This window comes from Setaria viridis, chromosome 1, assembly GCF_005286985.2.
Source record: "Setaria viridis chromosome 1, Setaria_viridis_v4.0, whole genome shotgun sequence".
Lineage (NCBI taxonomy): Eukaryota > Viridiplantae > Streptophyta > Magnoliopsida > Poales > Poaceae > Setaria > Setaria viridis.
The window spans coordinates 4,746,078-4,766,996 of NC_048263.2; the positions used below are offsets into that span (position 1 = coordinate 4,746,078).

Consider the following 20,919-nt stretch of genomic DNA (forward strand, 5'->3'; position numbering starts at 1 on the left):
ATATATAGACTTGTTAGTGGTGTTCAAAATTAGTACCAAAGTCTTGCTTTCTAACCTCAATCACTCTTCATGTTTATGAAAAAGTCATTTCATCACTAATTTTGCATGTGTAAACGCACTAAACCTTATCTTTTGTGGTAGTAGAGTTACACGTGGTGCTTTAATCAACTTATCTACCTAGTTATCGATGGTTTAGTGCCCTTTTTGTCGATCCAAGTTATGCCTATTTTGGGCGTGTATTTTTTCGGTTTGATCGATCGGTTACTGCAGAATGATAGCAGTAGAATTGTGCCGTTATTATTACCTTACTTTTTTTATTATCATGCTTTAGCACTACTTTTAAATCCTTGGTATTGCAGCTGTGCTGCTCTTCCTGCGTGCTTTGGTGTAGCAACAAAACTGCTGCTTTGTTCCGCAAATGTAGTTTTCTCTCACAGATGCTTGTACTGAGGCTGGGCAGAAAGGGCCGGGTGATACATGGAAATAATGGGATTCTGGTAGAGCAGATCGAGAGCTTTTTGGAACAGTATTTGTTTTATTTTTCTTTTTGTTTTTTGGTGTGAGAATAGCATGCATGCCTTGCCTAGTGCAGTGTAACACGAAAGGGAACGCAAACTGATCCATCCACAGGTAGTGCACGCTGAAAATCTATGGAAACAACTTTACACGTTTCTTAGCAATGGACTAAATTAAAGATCGCCTCGTCAGCGGTCTAAAGATGCACGTAACCAAGAATCCTTATACATGAACTACTTGTACGAGGTTGATGTGAGGGATTAAACTTTGTTGTTGCTAGACCTTCGCCCGATCCTCAAATCTCGAGGGAGTTCGCAGTCTAGATTTGTCGCACGGTGTTCTCTTCCTCCTCTTGAGATATACTTTAGAGCAATATTCATGGATGCATCTTCCCTTTTTCATTCCATACAACCGTCCACATAGTGATTTTTCCAATTGTTCATTGGGTTGTTACAAGCTACCTTCTAGGAATGCTCGTTGCCTCTTTTGCAGTAGTAGAGTTGCACGTGGAGTTTTGATTAACTTACCAGCATGAATTTTAATGGTATTTAGTGTGCTTCTTTCCTCGAGGAAAATTACCTTTTTTGCTGATTCAAGTTATGTCTATTTTGGACTTTCAGTTTTTTAGTTCTTTTGATGGGACTGTGATGTTTATTACCTCGTTTGCAGTAGTAGAAACGTGGAGCTCTGATTACCTTGCTTGTTTTTATTGCCAATGCTTTAGCACTACTCTTAAATGCTCACTAAGATATTTTCCCCCATTATTTTGCAGGTTCTTTCTTGCAATAGACCATCCTTCTAGTGAAGTTTTGATTGCTGAAGCTGAATCTTTTGCATTGCTGTTACGCTCAGGGAAGAAAATTACGGTTGGCTCTTGATCCTTCCTTGGTTGTTTAATTTGACACTGCGTTTTATTGGTGCTGTAATTTTTTTCCCGTCAACACTTGTTTCTTTTTAGCTTGCAGCGTGTCTTTTGTTATTGATGTTCCAAATATCAGTATTAAATGAAAACATCTTTCCAACCTTAATTACTCTTCACTAGTCCATCAACCCGTGCTCCCGCACGGACTAATATTTTTTAGAAGCTATTGCATTTAAAAATTATTTAGAAATTAAACTTCTAGCTAATAATCAAAATTGTCTACCTACTGCTCTCTTATTTTTCAATACTTCAACATAATACTTACATAGATATGTATCTATCTTTGTCCAGTTGTGATTGATTTTTAATTAATAATTACTCAATACACTTTTTCATCCATATTCATATTTTTCCATTTTGTATCACACTTTCAATCCTCCATACATTATGTTTAGCATACAAATCAATATTTTTTCATCGATTCCTCACATACATGTATAAATGGTCTAAATGGTGGCACTCATCATGTGTATATACTTTAACTTAGTATTTTTATATTAACAATGACATAAATACGTAATTTAAAATTATATATTAATTTACCTTTTAACATTTCTGTACGATGCACATGAAGATAATTAGATTAAGATTTAAATGTTTACTTTAGGTTATTTTTAATAACGACATACGTGGATAACATAGATCAAATTTTAGAATGACATTTTAAGTTATGCTTTATAATGATGTGTATTAGTAAATTGGATGAAGGTTATGGGGTTACTTTAGATTATTTTTTATAATAGCTGAGCTCAGTAATTGAAATATAGGTTTAGAGCTCATTTTTGAATACTTTCACAATAATAGTGGTGGGTAACTTTTTAGAAAATATAATAGATCAATGGCTATGATTATTAGAGTTTACAGGATTGATGTTTGACGTTTTTAATTTTTATGAGAATTTGTCTCTTTTTTCTGGCTTGTCTCGTGGGAACTCATGCGAAGCCTCCAATGGAAAAAATGAGACTACATTGCTAAAAAACTATTACCATAAGCTAGCTCTCGTTGTTAAATATTCGAACACACAATGCTTATGTAGATATAAACTTAATATCTTCATCTAATTATGATAGATTTTAGTTAGCAACTACTCTATAATATTTTCATCCACATTTATAATCTTTAACTTTTCACTTTGCATCGTAGGTATGCGCTTGAATTTGTTTAATGAACGTTAAGTTTGAGATACAATTTTAGCATAGAAATCTATATTCTCATCACTTTATATCCTTATAAATGGTGACACACATCATGTGTATAGACCTTAATTATTATATCGTATACCAATAGTGCAAGATATAGACGATTTAGAATTATATATTGTTGTATATTTTTAATTAAGGTTATTTGATTCAAACGTAGAGTTACCTCATGTTATTTTTAATAATGGCATGTCTGGGTAATATAGATGCAAATTTTAAGGGGTTTACATTTTTTAAGTAATAGTGGTAGGCAATTTAGTTGCAAATTAGGGGTTATTTTAAATATTATTTATAATGGTATAAGTGGGTAATTTTGATGAAGATTAGGGGGTTACTTTAGTTTATTTTATATAATGGCAGAGGTGGGTAATTTATATATAGATTTAGGGGGTTACTTTAGGCTATTTTCATAATGGCATAGGTGGGTAATTTTTTAGAAAATATAATAGATCCAATGACTATGATGATTTGAATCTATCGATTGATGGTCGGATGTTTTGCTTTTTTTGAGAATTTCTAGAATTTCTCTCTTTTTCTAGAGTATCCACCTAGGATTTCTAGGTGGCTTCACCTGGAGGCTTCAAAAGAAGCCTCCAATTACTATTAGTAATAGTAAGATAAGATGCCTATGGAAAAAAATCTTTCCATCACTAATTTAGCAAGTGTAAAAGCGCTAAACTTTTCTTTTGCGATAGTAGAGTTACACATGTTGTTCTGATTAAATTACTTATCCGGCTATTGATGGTTTGGTGTGTTTCTTTCCTCCGAGAAAATTGTCCCTTTAGTTGATCCAAGTTATGCCTTCATTTTGGACGTGTGGTTTTTCAATTTGTTTGATGGGTCACTGCACAGTAATGCCTATCACCTCTTTTGCGGCGTTAGAATTCTTGAAATCTGATTACCTTACTTGTTTAATCATCAATGCTTTAACACTAATTGACAAAATTCATGAGTCACTTTTCCCTTAGACACAACCCTTTCTATCGATCCAAGTTTGTCGATTAGTGTGCATTTTTCCTTCTCTTCATTATGTTGTAACGGGTTCCTTCTAGAACCCTCATTGTCTGTAAAGTTACACCTGGAGCTTTGATTAACTTAATTGTTTGGCTATCGATGGTTTAGTGTGTTTCCTTCCTTCGAAAAAACTACCGTTCTGTCGATCCAAGTTTTACCTCCACTTTGTACGTGCAGTTTCTCAGTTTGTTGAATGAGTTACCAAATAGCGATGCTTATCACCTCTTTTGTGCAGTAGAATAGTGGAGCTCTGGTTACTTTGTTTGATTAGCAATGCTTTAACACTACTATTAAATGATCACTATATTTTTATCCTCCATTGTTACAGGTTCCTTTTGTGATAGACCATCCTACTACTATTGGAGTTCTGATTGTGCTGAAGCTGAATCTTTTACATTGCTGTTACACTCAGGTGGGGCAGTCACGGTTCCATAAGGTACTGGCCTTCCTTGGTTGTTTGACTGGGCGTGTTATTGGTGCTTTTCATTTTTTTTTCACGTGAGCGGTTGGTCATTCTTAGCTTGCACTAGTCCTTTTTTGTTAGTGTTGTTCAAACAATTTTAGTGCCAAGTGGCAAGTCTTTCCAACCTCAATAGCTCTTCATGTTTATGAAAAAGCCTTCCCATTGCTAATTTAGAATGTGTAACTAACACTTTTCTTTTGCGTTAGTAGAGTTATGCTGGTATTTTGATTTACTTACTTGTCTGGCTATTTTGTGTGTTTCCCATTATTGATGGTTTAGTGTGTTTCTTACTTATGGGAAAACTGCCTATTTTGTTGGTCCAAGCTATGCCTATTTTGGACATGTGGTTTCTTAGTTTATACGTCAGGTACTGTAGAGTGATGTGATATCACCTTTTTGTGGTAGTAGAACTGTGGAGCTCTGATTACCTTACTTGCTTTATTATTTATACTTTTGCATACTCTTAAATGCTCACTAAGATTTTCCCCTTTATTTCTATGGGGTTTTTTTTGTAATAGGCCAAACCACTACTGAAGTTTTGATTTTTTTCCCCCAAGTCTTTTGCATTGCCGTTACTCTCAGGGGAGATAATCACAGTTCCAAAGGTACCGGCTCTAATATCCCTCCTTGGCTGTTTGACTATGTGCTTTATTGGTGCCATTGAATTTTTTTTCCCATCAGCAGTTGTTTGTTTTTAGCTTGCAGTGTGTTTTTTTTGTTAAAGTTGTTTGAAAAAATTAGTACCAAGTGAAAATGTCTTTCCAACTTTAACACTTTTCATGTTTATAAAAAAAGTCTTTATCACTAATTGAGCACGTGTAGATGACACACTAAACTTTCCTTTTACAATAGTAGAGTTAGACACATAGTGTTTTGATTAACTTACTGTCTAGATGTTGATGGTTTAATGCGTTTCTTTCCTTTGGGAATTCATTTTGGCCGTGCGTTTTTCCAATTTGTTCGCATTGACAAGCTTACTGTACAATGATGCTTATCACCTCTTTTGCGCTGTTAGAATTCTGGAGCTCTGATTACCTTAGTTACTTATCTAATTATCTATGCTTTAGCCCTATTCTTAAATGCTCACTAGAAATTTCCCCTCTGTATTTACAGGTTCTTTTTCTAATATACCATCCCTGATTGTTGAAGCTGGATCTTTCCCATTTCTGTTATGCTCAGAGGCACACAATCACGGTTCCGAAGGTACTAGCTTTAAGATCATTCCTTGGTTGTTTGACTCTGTGCTTTATTGGTGCTGTTCATTTTGTCTTTTGGCGTGAGCAGTTGTTTCTTTTTAGCTTGCAATGATCCTTTTGTTAGTGTTGTTAGAAAAATATTAGTACCGAATAAAAATGTCATTTCAACCTCAATCACTCTTCATGTTTATGAAAAAAAAAGCATTTCCATAACTAATTTAGCATGTTTAAACCCACTAAACCTTTTCTTTTGTGGTACTAAAGTTACATGTGGTGTTTTGATTAACTATCTTGTCTAACTATTGATGGTTTAGTGCCTTCCTTTCCTATCCTAAGGTCTTGTTTGGATACTAGTGGATTGAAGTGGAATGAGAGGGATCAGAGAGGAAATTAATTCATTTTGGATTCAATCCCCTTCGTTCTCTTCCAATCCTCTTCTATCCAAACAAACCCTAAGAGAACTGCCCTTTTTGTCAATCCAAGTTATACCTATTTTAAACGCGTGGGCCTTTCATTCGTCGGATGAGTTATGGTAGAGGGATGCCTATTTCCTCTTTTGCGGCGGTAGAATCATGGGGATTGATTACCTTAGTTGTAATTTAGCACAACTCTTAAATGCTCACTATATTTGTCCCTTCATTATTATACAGGTTCTCTTTGTGATAGAGCATCCTTTTGAAGATTGATCAAGTTCTGATTGCTGAAGTTGAATCTTCTACATTGTTGTTACCGCTCGGGGGCAAGCAATCATGGCTCCAAAGGTACGGAGTTTGAGATCCTTCCTCGGCAGTTTGAGTGTAGCGCTTTATTTTTTCTGGTGATCTTTTTTTTCCGTCAGCAGTTGTTTGTTTTAAGCTTGCAAGTAGTGGTTCTTTGTTAGTGCCTTTTTTTTCTTATGGGAAAATGCTATCTTTTGTTATTCAAAAATATTAGTACCAAATGAAAAGGTCTTCCCAACCTCAATTGCTTTGCGCCTGAGCCACCCGTCCCAAGCTGGATGAAATCAGAGCCGTTCATTCTCTCTGTCATGCAAATGGACTTGATGGCCCACAGCGCCATGCTGCCAGTCGCCGCCTCAGCCCCCTTGATGGCCCCCCCAGCCCGCCGTCCTTGCGCGACCGCCTCGTCTCGCCGCATCACTGCCTCCCCGCCTTCATCTTCATGTGTCCTCCCGGTGGTGTCAAGGTGAAGTTGGGGGTGGAGATGGAGCGGAAGCGCGGGCTTTCGTCTGCGACGTCGCGGGCTGGGGCGCCAGGTGAGCCCATCACGTCGCAAATTTGGTCACGGTGACGGTGCGCTGCCACCAGTTCACCACTGTACCCAACACTTCACCTTATTTACCCACCTTGCCCATGAGTTTGGTTATTAGGAATCTACTACTGAGTAACTTATTTTATTTGCACATACTAGTGATTATTTACGTGGCTTATCATTTGTATCATCTTTCTTGACACCATTCTCACATAAGCTATTTGCGTACATGTAATTGTTTGAGTTCTTATGCTGTTGCGACGCATGGGTGACACATGGGTAACTTCGTTTTTTATCTTTTTTGGAATTGTAGGTCCGGTAGAGATTGCCGGACTTGTATTAATTAATAGAGAAGAAATGGATAACTTCGTTAGCAAAAGGCCAATTTTGCAGTTGTCTGGTCAAAGGTCAAGTAGAGTTTTTTTTTTCCTTGTAAAGTTGCAAATGGTTGTTCATCGCTAATTTAGCATGCATGTGTATTACCAATGCACCAAAACTCCTAAAAGCATGATTCATATAGATCCTGCATAAGCACGAGGTGTTACAAATCAAACTCTACCGGCTGAAGCATTTACACATAATAGCTTTGCTGAGTTTGTAAGAAAGATAAAAAGTTGTTTAACAATTTACAACTAAAAATACCTTTTGATTTATTATTGAATCTAAGCTAGAAGGTGCTCATTCCAAGTTCTTTATTTCATCATCTTGCCTGTGTTCTTCATTGGTTGGAGGCGTTCATACTAGTTCCAAACTCTGATACTTGAGTAATTACTTTGACGATACCTGAACATTAATTTGATATCTTTTGTTTTAACATCACCTTTCCTTTTTGCAGGATAGCTTCAGCTTATTCATTATATTTGTCTGCTTCATTGCTAGCTCTGCTTTCGCTGGATCTTCTGATATTGAGAATCTATACGATCTGAGGGATGCAGTTGCTAAATCAAAAGACTCCCTTTCGGACTGGTTTGGTACAGAAACATGTCCATGCAACTGGAGGGGTATAACTTGTGAGGGAGATACTGTTGTGGCCATAAACTTGTCATCTGTGCGACTGCATATCCCTTTTCCGTTATGCATCACGGCATTCCGGTCACTTGGTATGCTCAACTTAAGTGGGTGTGATTTATCTGGTCAGATTCCAGAAGCATTGGGAAATTTGCAGCAACTCCAGTACCTGGACCTGAGCAGTAACCAGCTTGCTGGGCCCATACCTTTCTCATTATATGATTTGAAGACGCTGAAAGAAATAGTGCTTGACAGAAACAGCGTGTCTGGACAACTGAGCCCTGCCATTGGCCAGCTTCAGAACCTCACTAAGTTATCGATATCGAGGAACAACATCTCTGGAGAACTTCCTCCAGAGCTGGGCAGTCTGAAGAACCTAGAGGTCCTCGACCTTCAGCTGAACAGATTCAATGGATCGATACCGGAAGCTTTTGGAAACCTAACTCGGCTCTTCTACCTTGATGCAAGCCGAAATAAGCTCACTGGTTCAATATTTCCTGGAATAAGCGCATTGCTGAACCTGCTGACAATTGATTTCTCTTCAAATAGTTTGGTGGGGCCAATCCCTAATGAGATTACTCATCTGAAAATGCTGGAGCGTTTAGCTTTGGGGTTCAACCATTTCACTGGAGGGATTCCAAAAGAGATCGGTAACATGAAGCACCTAAAAGAACTCTCTCTCACTGAATGCAGCTTATCAGGCACCATCCCTTGGTCAATTGGTGGTCTTGGAAGCTTAGTGGAACTTGACATATCAGGCAATGACTTTAACTCAGAACTCCCAGCGTCTGTTGGTGATTTGGGCAATATGACTATCCTGAATGCAAGGAAGGCAAAGCTCGTAGGGCGTATACCAAAACAGCTTGGCAACTGCAAGAAGCTTACTCTTCTACGTCTGTCTTTTAATTCCTTCACTGGCAGTATACCTGAAGAACTTGCAGGTTTAAAAAATATTGCCCATTTTGAAGTGGAAGACAACCAACTGTCAGGTACTATTAGTGATTGGATTAAAAAATGGGCAAATGTTGTTTCTGTAAACCTTGGAAATAACAAGTTCTATGGTTTGGTACCACCTACCATATGTCAAGCCAAGTTGCTGCAGTCACTCGACCTGCATTGTAACGATCTGACTGGGAGTATCAAGGAGACATTCGAGGGCTGCAAAAACCTGGTTCATCTGGATTTGCAAGGTAACCATTTCCATGGTGGGATACCTGAATACTTGGCTAAGCTACCGCTCACGATACTGGATTTGTCCTACAACAATTTCACAGGAGAGCTACCTGGCAAGTTGTTTGAGTCATCAACCTTTTTGGAACTCAGTCTCGACAACAATAACCTTACTGGCCATATACCTGAGAGCATTGGCAAGCTCCACAGCTTGCAGAGGTTGCGGATGGGCAGTAACCACTTGGAAGGACCTATCCCACTGGCAGTCGGCGCTCTAGAGAATTTGACAGAAATATCTCTTGATGGGAATAGACTATCTGGGAGCATCCCGCAAGAGCTCTTCAACTGCAGAAACCTAGTCAAGCTAAACCTGAGCTCTAATAGTCTGATGGGACCCATCCCGAGGTCCATATCTCAGTTGACTTCAGTCACTGGCTTGGTTTTGTCTCACAACCAGCTCTCTGGTTCCATTCCTGCTGAGATATGTGGGGGTTTCACGAACCCAACTCATCCTGAATCAGAGTATGTTCAACATCACGGCTTTCTTGATCTGTCATATAACCTGTTGAGTGGTCGTATCCCCCCCGCGATCAAGAATTGTGTTATTCTGGAGGAGCTACTCCTGCAAGGTAACTTGCTGAATGGATCTATTCCTGCAGAGGTTGCTGAGCTGAAGAATATTACGAAGATTGATCTCTCTTTTAATGCATTAGTTGGGCCTATGCTTCCTTGGTCTGCGCCATTGCTCAAGCTGCAAGGCCTTTTTCTCTCTAATAACCACCTAAGTGGCAATATTCCTGCTGAGATAGGCCGCATTCTTCCCAACATTGCAGTTCTAAACTTGTCCGGTAATGCATTTATGGCTACTCTGCCCCAATCTCTACTATGCAGCAAGACTCTGAACCGTCTAGATGTCAGTAACAATAACCTCTCTGGTAAAATCCCGCTATCTTGTACTGGCTATGGAGAATGGTCGAGCTCACTGATCTTCTTCAATGCAAGCAGTAACCATTTGTCAGGGAGCCTAGATGAGTCTATCTCAAAGTTCAGACAACTGTCTTATCTTGATATCCACAACAATAGCCTCACCGGAAGCTTGCCATCAGCATTGTTCAATCTTAGTTTTTGGGGCTATCTTGATCTCTCAAAGAATGATTTCAGTGGTGCCATTCCTTGTGGTATATGCAATATATCAAACAACGGATTTGTCAATATCTCTGGCAACAATTTTGGCATGCATAGCTTATCAGATTGTCCTGCATCAGGCATTTGTGCTGCAGATAGTATCAATCGTAGGGGCAGCCATACCCCTCATGTAATTCTAACAGTAGTGGCCATTTGTGTTGCTGTCACCGTCGTCATTGTGGTTCTTCTGGTATTTTTTCTGAGATGGAAGCTGTTGAGGAACAACAGGTCACTGCCTCTTGTCCCTACCACTGCCAGTCAATCCAGTGCTACAACTGAGCCAAGCTCAATGGAACCTCCGAGCATCAATCTCGCTACATTTGAGCATGCACTGCTGAGGTTCACCCTAGAGGATATCCTGAAAGCTACCAATAATTTCAGTAATGTGCACATCATAGGCCAAGGTGGCTTTGGGACTGTCTACAAGGCAGCGCTGCCTGAAGGCCGGAGAGTCGCGATAAAGAGGCTTTACGGTAGCCACCAGTTCCTCGGTGACCGCCAATTCCTTGCCGAGATGGAGACCATCGGAAAGGTGAAGCATCGTAACCTTGTTCCCTTACTTGGCTACTGCGCTCGTGGTGATGAGCGTTTCCTCATCTATGAACACATGAGTCACGGGAGCCTTGAAACGTGGCTGAGGGACCGAGCAAATGCTCCTAAAGCAATTGGATGGCCTGACCGTCTCAGGATCTGCATCGGTTCTGCCCACGGGCTCATGTTCCTCCACCATGGCTTCGTGCCCCGTATCATCCATCGGGACATGAAGTCGAGCAACATCCTGCTGGACGAGAACATGGAGCCCAGGATCTCAGACTTTGGCCTCGCAAGGATAATCAGCGCGTATGATACTCATGTCAGCACCAACGTTGCCGGCACGCTTGGCTACATTCCCCCAGAGTACGCGATGACCATGAAATGCACGGCCAAGGGGGATGTCTTCAGCTTCGGCGTCGTCATGCTGGAGGTGCTCACCGGGCGGCCACCTACAGGGCAAGAGGTGGAAGAAGGGGGTGGGAACATTATTGACTGGGTGCGGTGGATGATCGCGCAGGGTCGGGAGGGTGAGCTGTTTGATCCTTCCTTACCAGTCTCAGGTCTGTGGCGGGAACAGATGGTGCGTGTGCTTGCCATCGCTCTGGACTGCACCGCCGACGAGCCACGGAATAGGCCGACCATGCCGGATGTGGTGAAGGGCCTCAAGATTGCTGAGCTGATGGAAAGTGAACCTCACGACCTCCCTGGACGTGTGGCGCAGCCATGATCTTGCCATGCACTGCTGCCTACTGGTATGTTTTTATTTGTTTATTTATTTACTAAGAGCTTCATAGAAATTAGCAGTACTAAACTCATGCTACTTCTGCCGGATCCATCAGCTCTTCTGTCCTTTATGTGGTCTTAAAATGCTAACATATAACAAAAGTTTAAGTATATAAACCTGGATAAATGCAGCCTCTGCAGCAAGTTCCAAAATAGCCAATTGCATTAGCTGGGTTCTTTTGGGTGTACAAGTGCTAGAATACTGCATTTTCATACAGGTTTAGTGCTCATACTGTAACCTAGACCAGCTTGGACAGCAGTACTGATCATGTGACTTCGCATTGGCAGCCTGTACTTCCTGGAGATCAACCTACCAAAGGAGATGAGCTTGGAGCGTATAACGACACCCCTACAACTATTTTTCAACTTCACAGCAGCATCTGAAGTGGGCAACGACTCGTCAGTCTGTCAGGCAATTGGGCGTGCATGTGTTAGGGCAAAGAGAATAATAAGGCGCCAAACCGAAATAAAAACTTTGGCCTAAGATTGGTGCACTAGCCATGTAATGTTTATGCTGTTGTAGTGTTGTACTCCTGGTCCGCGATGAACATCAACTTGTCGCCGGGTAATAAATTTTAACTGGAACCATGACATCCTGATCGCGGTATTATTATTTTGTTTCGCCTGCCTGGCTGTGCAGCCAAACTGCTGCCAGTGATTTCTAAAGAATTTTGTAGGAATCTGTACTAGTTCTAGTGAAATTCTGATGCGATCCAAAGTATGCGCCAAAATTTGAACTCTCTATCATTAAGCGACACGACTAAAATTTAACACTCTTGGCAGTCCCTACAGCCATGGAGAGCCGTGGATTACTGTTAAACAGAAGTTTCATTTTACTCTGAATCGCATCATCTCTCACCGTGTTTGCTAGAAACGTGTTCAGGTAATAACAGATCAGAAAGACTTTGTTGCTTGGCAGTTGGCACTATGATGAAGAGAGTGGAATTTTCACTATTAAAAATACGTACAAAATTGGACGTATGTGGTCTATGGATTACAAGTTCAGCACACACATGTCGATTTTTGAATTGCACGTCTTTGGAGGGCAGTTAGAAAAAGAAAATAGCGCTGCATATTCCAATCACGAGTAGTACTGAGGGCTCCGCAGTGCAAATTGCTTCGAGAAACATTTTTACTTCAGCTTTTTTTGGAAACGTTTTCTTAGTGAATTCGCGAGATCGTTGATGGTGTCCACCACCAGAGAAGGTTCAAGGTTGCACAACACTTATAGGCTTAGTGCAGGAGAGCACAATCGCGTGGCACATGGGCTGGCACAACTCACTAGGCATATAACAAACATTGTTGTGGCATTTTCAAGCGCTTCTAGGTGTGGAGCTGGAATTTTTTCTTAGTACTCCCTCCGTTTTTATTTATAAGGCACACACGTATATCAGGATTTAAATTTTGCAATCTTTGACCAATAATTTGACTATTAATTTTTTATTTTTATAATGTAAACTTTATATGGTTGGATTCGTAATCAAATATACTCTACAATGATTATAAGTTTATAACCATAAACAATATACTATAAGATAAATAAATGGTCAAATTGTTATTTGGAATACCGTGCTAAATTATACCATACCTTGTAAACATAGATGGAGGGAGTAATATATAACGTTTTATTTTTCCTTTGAAAACTAGGACCGAGAAAATGTCCACGCTCATGTCATGGGGTCTTTAAATGGGAAAAAATAATTTAATTTCTTTTTTAGACAGAAAAAGGCAAATAGTTTGCTTTTACTCGCTCGCAACAAGAAATGTTCTTTGTCCTGTATATGGGTATATGACGATTACTGAATTCAATAGAGTAATAGCTGTTTAATGTTGTAAGGTATAGTGAAATGAATGTCCTACTAAAATGCATATTTTCACTATACAGGAATGCAAAAATATCTCCACACACCCAAACTGCGAGAACAGTAATTTTTCTTCCAAATAATGAAAAATGTGCGAAAAAGATAAAAGGATGAAAGTTACTATTAGAAAACATAAATGTGCATTCAAAATGTGAAAATTAGTCCATCCACATATGACTTTAGAAAAATCATAACTATTTCATGTGATCTCAAATGGATATGATCTTTATAGTTGTAGCTCTCAATGCAATCTACAACTTTGTAGTTGATACGTTTTCAATTTCAAAACTGTATTTTTTAGTCTGAAAGGCAGCTGTAAAGTTTTGACATGCGTTAATTCTCGGATCTTTTTAGATCGGAAACTAGTCATGAACTATATAGCTTCCTTTTGGCCACTAAAATAGTGCCAAATAAAAGATTACTAACAATAAAGTTGTAGATTGCATCAAAAGCTAAAATTTACATATAAAGCTTCATTGGAGACTCGGGGAGCATGTGGTCGACTTATGATTTGTTTTCAAAAGTCACCCGTTGATGGACTAATTTTTGCACTCCTAAATACGCGAACATAGTTTTCAATAGTAACTTTCCCTCCTTTAATATTTTTACGCAACAAGTATTTTGGGTTCCCTATTTGCAAGAGCGAAATTATCCATTTTCTTTTCAGAAGAATGTAAAATATTTTTTTACCTTTCAAAGATGATAGCATAATATTTAATTATGTAATTTGTTCATTCTTGCGTTATTCCTATAATATCCATATTGATTCATTACAAAACTAATTTTTTAGGGGATTTTCAATAGGGGCAAATGGGTAATGCAGAAGAACTGAAGCCATGGCAGGCAATGAATGTGGTACCGTCTAGCAAATTAAAGTTCAGGATTCTCCAAGAAAGGATTTTGCTTCGATTTCTCCCGGAAACGTTTTGTTGGTGAATTCGCGAGATCCCGGATGGTGTCCATCACCAGGGAAGGTTCAAGGTTGCTACAACGCTTCACGTTTAGTGTTGAATAGCGTGTAAATCATGTGACGCGTAGGTTGGCACGACTCGCTAGGCGTAACATACATTGTTGTGTGGCATTTTCAAGCGCCTCTATGTGTGGAGCAAATTAACATGATTTTTTCTTAGTAATACATAAAGCTCTATTTTCCTTTAGAAAAACTAATACTATAGCAAGTTTGTACATTCCTGGCATCTTAAGAAAAGGCAAAGAGTTTGCTCAATGTCATCCGCAAAATTTTTTTTTGCAGCATCTTCTATATAGAAGCCCATGACAACGACTGAATTCTATAGAGTAGGAGGTGTTTACTGCTGTAAGGTGAACCAAAATGAAAATCCTGCTAAAAAATGGATGGTTTATCATGAACCAAAATGAAAATCCTGCTAAAAAAATAGATGGTTTATCAAAGCTACAATAAAGAGGAAATCACCCTAGCAGGTGAACGGCGTGGCACCATCACGAGAATAAGCATGAACCATGCTGATAAATACCTACCGGAACAGGGAGCCAGGGCACTCATGTCTTCATTCCTGCGCATTCTGCTCCCTCTCTCGCTCGCCGCATCGCCGACGCGAGACAGAGACTGAGGCTGGCCGAGGTAGCGAGCGAGATCATCGGCGTCCCTCCGCTCACTCCATCTCGTGGTATTGCAACACACTTCCCTTCTTGCATATGTAGTTGTTGTGCCTGCGTTGTTCACTTGTTGTGGCGGAGTCTGTTCGCTTGTTGCGCATAGTCCGTTCTTGTAGATTTGATCCCTGTAGACGGGTAGTGTTTAGTCGTTGGGTTGGAATAGGCAATCGATGAAAGGCTGGGCATATTGATAGACCAGATCAAACGTGGTGCGACCGCGCTCTACATCGAACGTAGAGATCTATCTGAGGTGTTGACCGTCATATGGGATTTCACAATTTAGATCTGTTTACTGATGTTCTCGTTCTCCTTAGATTTTACTACCGCACGAAGTTCACGTGGCCTTTTTCTATCTTGTGATTCTCTACTTAATTATATGTTTCTTTTTTTTCTCCTAAATTGTTATCTTTTTGTAGGCTCTAGTTCATTTGTATTGCAATTTCGGTCATCCTTATTTCATTTTGAGATAAAAGAGTTGTGGACCTTTAATTATCTTACATATCTCGTTATCATTGGTGTAAAGCTTGTCGCATTTGTGTATGTGTGTTGTTCACTTATTGTGTGTAGTCCGTTCACTTATTGTGTCTAGTCATTTTCTTCTTGTGCGTGGTCCGTTCACTTGCTGTGTGTAGTCCATTTGCTGGTTGTGTGCAGTCTGTTGGGTCATATGTGCAGTTGGTGGAAGGTTAGGTATATAGTGGAAGGATAGAATATGGCATGACCATGATCTACAGTATGAAAGCTTAACAAAACTTTGATGGTTAGATGGTAGCTACTAGAAAAGCTGAGTTGCCTCATTGTTGCGTAATAGGTATTTCACAATTTAGATCTCCATTTCTCCTTGGAGTTTATTTCTACACAAAGTTCATGAGGCTATTTTTTGGCTTGAGATCCTATGCTTATATGTTACTTTTTTTCCTAAAAAACTACTATTTTTTGTCCATCCTAGTCCCACCTTCATTTTGTACAAGACGATTTTTCTATTTATTTGTATTGCAACGAGTTATCTTTCGATCTTGCTTGTTGCCTTTTCTGAGACGATAGAATTGTGAAAGCCGTGGAGCTTTGATTACCTTTCTTATCTTGTTGCTAGTGGTATAACCCTCATCGTGGTTGTGCATGTGTTTTGCTCACTTCTTGTGCGTAGTCAATTTGCTTGTTGTGTGTAATTCATTCTTAGAGCATTAGTCCATGTGGACGTGTACTCGTGTAGTGTACAAGCATTGGGTTGGGATAGGCAATCGATGGAAGGCTTATCAATGGATGCAATAGATCAAACTGATCTGCATTATGAAACTTTAATCAAACTCTGTCAGTCAGTAGAGGTCATACGTATCAGCTCCCTTTTAGAACCGTCAAGGGATTTCACGATCTAGATCTGTCTTCATGATGTTTTCCTTCTCGGTATTTACTCTTATGCGAAGTTCATGAGACTACCATTTTGCTTTGCGATCCCAACTTATATGTTGATTTTTCCCAGAATTGCATATTGAGATGGTAGAATTGCATTGTCTTTATTACCCTACATGTATAGTTATTGGCGGTGCAACACTCTTAAATGCTTACTCTCTTCTTCTTTTTTTTTGTTTTTTACAGGGTCTATTTCTGGCAGACACGCTCCGATTGCATTGCTGAAGCAGAGTCTTTGGAATTCCTACTTCGAGCTCGGAATCATGGCTCCAAAGGTAGTGTCTAAGATGCCTTTGCTGTTTGACCACTCAATTACTCGTTCCATGGTGTATTTCAATTTCCATGTATTTTCCCCCATCAAGTGTTTTTTTGTTGCGGTTGTACATGCCTTGCTCGTTATGATCGACTGATCGTGCAGGGGGGCATCGTACATTACATTTTTTTTTTGAAACGGTACGTTACTTGTTAGCGTTCAAACGTATACTATCAAAGATACCAAAGGAAATCCACGTCAGCCTTGCAACCCCACTTGCTTGTCATCTTTACATCCGAGCCATCCGTGGCAACCTAGATGAAATCAAGGCCGTTCATCCCTATGTTACCCAATAGACACGGCCACCCGGCAGGGGAAAACACTAGCGGCGCCGGGCGCCGGCACGGCAGCGCACAACCCGGCGGTCGGCGGATCCCGGTAGGTGGCGCGCCGACGCTGGAGGCCTGAAGGCCGGACCGGCAGCGGCGCCTGGAGGCTGGACGCGCGGCCGGCGTGCTTTGCCGGTGCGCCGTGCAGCCGGATGCGGGGTGCCCGGCGAGGAGGCGAGCACGCAGGCGCCGATGTGAGCGTGTGGGAGATGTGGCGCGGCAGACTGCCGGTGCCCCAATCCTCCTGATTCCCCAATCCGGCATTGAAGCAAGTCGGTCTGTCAGTTCTGTGCTCCTTTTCCAATCCGTCAGTCCCTCAGTTGAACAAATTGAATTCGTCATTCATGGGTTACTTATGATACAATCTGTAGATTTCTAGTAGAATTACTCAATCGGGAGGAAGACATTGAAATTCTTTTATTCTCCCTCTCCTATGCCTATAATTCAAGTTCAATCTCAATCTAAAACAATAGTACATCTGGAACTAGAAACAGTAGGAGATGAACCAAATCGGCACAGTTAGATATTCCTTTTATACAGCTTCAAAGTTTTTATCAAGTTTGTTGTACAATTAGACTTGAAATTGAATTATACTCTAAATCATGCATTTTATGCTTCAGTACTGTTAAATCATGCATTTTTTTTCGTTTCAAAAAAAGTACCGTTCCATATCGTTATGTGCTTGGTTTCGATGGTTTTAGGCCCTTATAAGTTGGCCCTAGGCGTGTGAACTCGCCACCTCCGCCACTGATTACAAACCTAGTAGATATCTGGTTTAGCATGAGTATACCAATACAGCAGCATCTCTTTTCTTAGACACACGATTAGTATAAGCCCTGCACAAGCATGAGCCATTGCCAAATAGAGACCCACTGGTTGAAGTACTTGTAATAGGAACTTTTCTCAGTTTGTAAGGAAACTGAAAAATAAGCAGTGCAATCATTTTATAAACCAGAACCAACTTTTAACTTATTATGTGCGATGTACTCTCATTTTAGATTCATTCTTTTAGCATTTTACGGTCCTTCATTGGTTGAAGGTGTTGGTATTGTTTATAACTTTGTTACCTGCACATTTATAACTTTTATTTTAACTTTGCCTTTCATTTTTGCAGGATGGAATCAGCTTATTGGTCCTATTTGTCTGCTTCATCGCTAGCTCTGCATTTGCTGAATCTGATATAAACAATCTATATGCTCTGAGGCAGGCAGTCGCTGAATCAAAAGGCTTCCTTCAGGACTGGTTTAGTTCAGAAACTCAGCCATGCAACTGGAGGGGTATAACTTGTAAAGGAAGCGCTGTTGTGGCCATAGAATTGTCATCTGTGCCACTCCGTGTCCCTTTTCCGTTATGCATCACAGCATTCCGGTCACTTGGTTGGCTCAACCTAAGTAGGTGTGATTTATCTGGTATGATTCCAGAAGCCTTGGGAGATTTGCAGAATCTCCAGTACCTGGACTTGAGCAATAACCAACTTACTGGGCCCATGCCTTTCTCGTTATATGATTTGAAGATGCTAAAAGAAATAGTGCTAGACAGAAACAAGTTGTCTGGACAATTGAGCCCTGCCATTGCTCAGCTTCAGAACCTCACTAAGTTATTGATATCCAAGAACAACATCTCTGGAGTACTTCCTCCGGAGCTGGGCAGTCTGAAGAACCTAGAGGTCCTGGGCTTTCACCAGAACAGATTTGATGGATCAATACCAGAAGCTTTTGGCAACCTAACTCGGCTCTTCTACCTTGATGCAAGCAGAAATAAGCTCACTGGTTCAATATTTCCTGGAATAAGCGCATTGCTGAACCTGCTGACACTTGATTTCTCTTCAAATAGTTTGGTGGGGCCAATACCTAATGAGATTACTCATCTGAAAATGCTGGAGCGTTTAGCTTTGGGGTTCAATCATTTCACTGGAGGGATTCCAAAAGAGATCGGTAACATGAAGCACCTAAAAGAACTCTCTCTCACTGAATGCAGCTTATCAGGCACCATCCCTTGGTCAATTGGTGGTCTTAGAAGCTTAGTGGAACTTGACATATCAGGCAATGACTTTAACTCAGAACTCCCAGCATCTGTTGGTGATTTGGGCAATATGACTATCCTGAATGCAAGGAAGGCAAAGCTCGTAGGGCGTATACCAAAAGAGCTTGGCAGCTGCAAGAAGCTTACTCTTCTACGTCTGTCTTTTAATTCCTTCACTGGCAGTATACCTGAAGAACTTGCAGGTTTAAAAAATATTGCCCATTTTGAAGTGGAAGACAACCAACTGTCAGGTCCTATTAGTGATTGGATTAAAAAATGGGCAAATGTTGTTTTTGTAAACCTTGGAAATAACAAGTTCTATGGTTTGGTACCACCTACCATATGTCAAGCCAAGTTGCTGCAGTCACTCGACCTGCATTGTAACGATCTGACTGGGAGTATCAAGGAGACATTCGAGGGCTGCAAAAACCTGGTTCATCTGGATTTGCAAGGTAACCATTTCCATGGTGGGATACCTGAATACTTGGCTAAGCTACCGCTCACGATACTGGATTTGTCCTACAACAATTTCACTGGAGCGTTACCAAGCAAGTTGTTTGAGTCATCAACCATATTGGAAATGAACCTCGACAATAATAAGCTTACTGGCCATATCCCTGAGAGCATTGGTAAGCTCCGCAGCTTGCAGAGGTTGCGGATGGGCAGTAACTGCATGGAAGGACCTATCCCACAGGCAGTCGGCGATCTGGGGAATTTGACAGAAATATCTCTTGGTGGGAATAGACTTTCTGGAAGCATCCCACAAGAGCTCTTCAACTGCAGAAACCTAGTGAAGCTAAACCTGAGCTCTAACAATCTGATCGGACACATCCCGAGATCCATATCGCAATTGACTTCGCTCACTGGCTTGGTTTTGTCTCACAACCAGCTCTCTGGTTCTATTCCTGCTGAGATTTGTGGGGGATTCACGAACCCAACTCATCCTGAATCAGAGTATGTTCAACATCACGGCTTACTTGATCTGTCATATAACCTGTTAAGTGGTCGTATCCCACCCGCGATCAAGAACTGTGTTATTCTGGAGGAGCTACACCTGCAAGGTAACTTGCTGAATGGATCTATTCCTGCCGAGCTTGGTGAGCTGAAGAATCTTAGAACTGTTGATCTCTCTTCTAATGCATTAGTTGGACCTATGGTTCCTTGGTCTGCGCCATTGCTGACCCTGCAAGGCCTTTTTCTGTCTAATAATCACCTAAATGGCAATATTCCTGCTGAGATAGGCCGCATTCTTCCGAACATTGCAGTTGTAAACTTGTCCAGCAATGCATTTATGGCTACTCTACCCCAGTCCTTACTATGCAGCAAGAGCCTGAACCGTCTGGATGTCAGTAACAACAACCTCTCTGGTGAAATCCCATTATCTTGTCCTTGGCATGAAGAATCCTTGAGCTCGCTGGTCTTCTTCAATGCAAGCAGTAACCATTTATCAGGGAGCCTAGATGGGTCTATCTCAGATTTCGGACAACTTTCTTCTCTTGATATCCACAACAACAGCCTCACCGGAAGCTTGCCCTTGGCACTGTCCAATCTCAGTTATTTGAACTATCTTGATCTCTCAAAGAATGATTTCAGTGGTTCCAACCCTTGTGGTATCTGCAATATAGTTGCCATCACATTTGCCAACTTCTCTGGTAATCGGATTGGCATGCATAGCTTATCAGATTGTGCTGCGCCTGGCATCTGTGCTCCTGATAGTATCAAGCATAAGGAGGGTCATCCAACTCACGTGATTCTAAAAGCAGTGACCATCTGTGCCGCCGTTATAATTGTCATTATTGTGGTGGTTTATGTGTGGCGTAAGCTGTCAATAAGAAGCAGGCCGATGCATTTTGAACCTACCAGTCAAGCCCAAAGTCTGCAATTGAGCTCGCTACAATTGATCCCGCCTCAAGCGATGCGCTCCTAGGAAAGGATGAAGGCGCTGGGTAGAATAAAATTTATGGCTAGATTGATGCACTAGCCTCGTCAATTTGTCATTTGTATGCTGTTGTACTCCTGGTCCCTGCGTTTGAGCATTTCCCCCCCTTTTTGCAATGAACAACGATTTGTCGTCGGTTTATAAAATCTAGCTTGAACCTCACATCTT

The 20,919-nt window shown here is 40.7% G+C and overlaps 2 protein-coding genes across 2 annotated transcripts in view; both read left to right on the plus strand.

Moving 5' to 3' along the window:
• Positions 1-11,185, plus strand: part of LOC117847964 (leucine-rich repeat receptor protein kinase MSL1) — a 35,431-nt gene extending 24,246 nt beyond the window's left edge. The window contains exons 3-9 of the mRNA XM_072291257.1: positions 1,289-1,382; positions 3,980-4,087; positions 6,364-6,565; positions 6,875-6,879; positions 7,397-9,450; positions 9,616-10,921; positions 10,976-11,185. Coding sequence (XP_072147358.1) covers positions 1,289-1,382; positions 3,980-4,087; positions 6,364-6,565; positions 6,875-6,879; positions 7,397-9,450; positions 9,616-10,921; positions 10,976-11,185 — 3,979 coding nt within the window. The remainder of the gene's footprint in view (positions 1-1,288; positions 1,383-3,979; positions 4,088-6,363; positions 6,566-6,874; positions 6,880-7,396; positions 9,451-9,615; positions 10,922-10,975) is intronic.
• A 2,870-nt stretch (positions 11,186-14,055) lies between these two features.
• Positions 14,056-20,913, plus strand: LOC117847970 (uncharacterized). Its single transcript, XM_034729283.2, is given in 4 exon segments — positions 14,056-14,084; positions 16,872-17,070; positions 17,905-20,685; positions 20,688-20,913. Coding segments are annotated over 4 exon segments (3,084 nt in total). The 3' UTR covers positions 20,763-20,913.
• Positions 20,914-20,919: the final 6 nt, after the last annotated feature.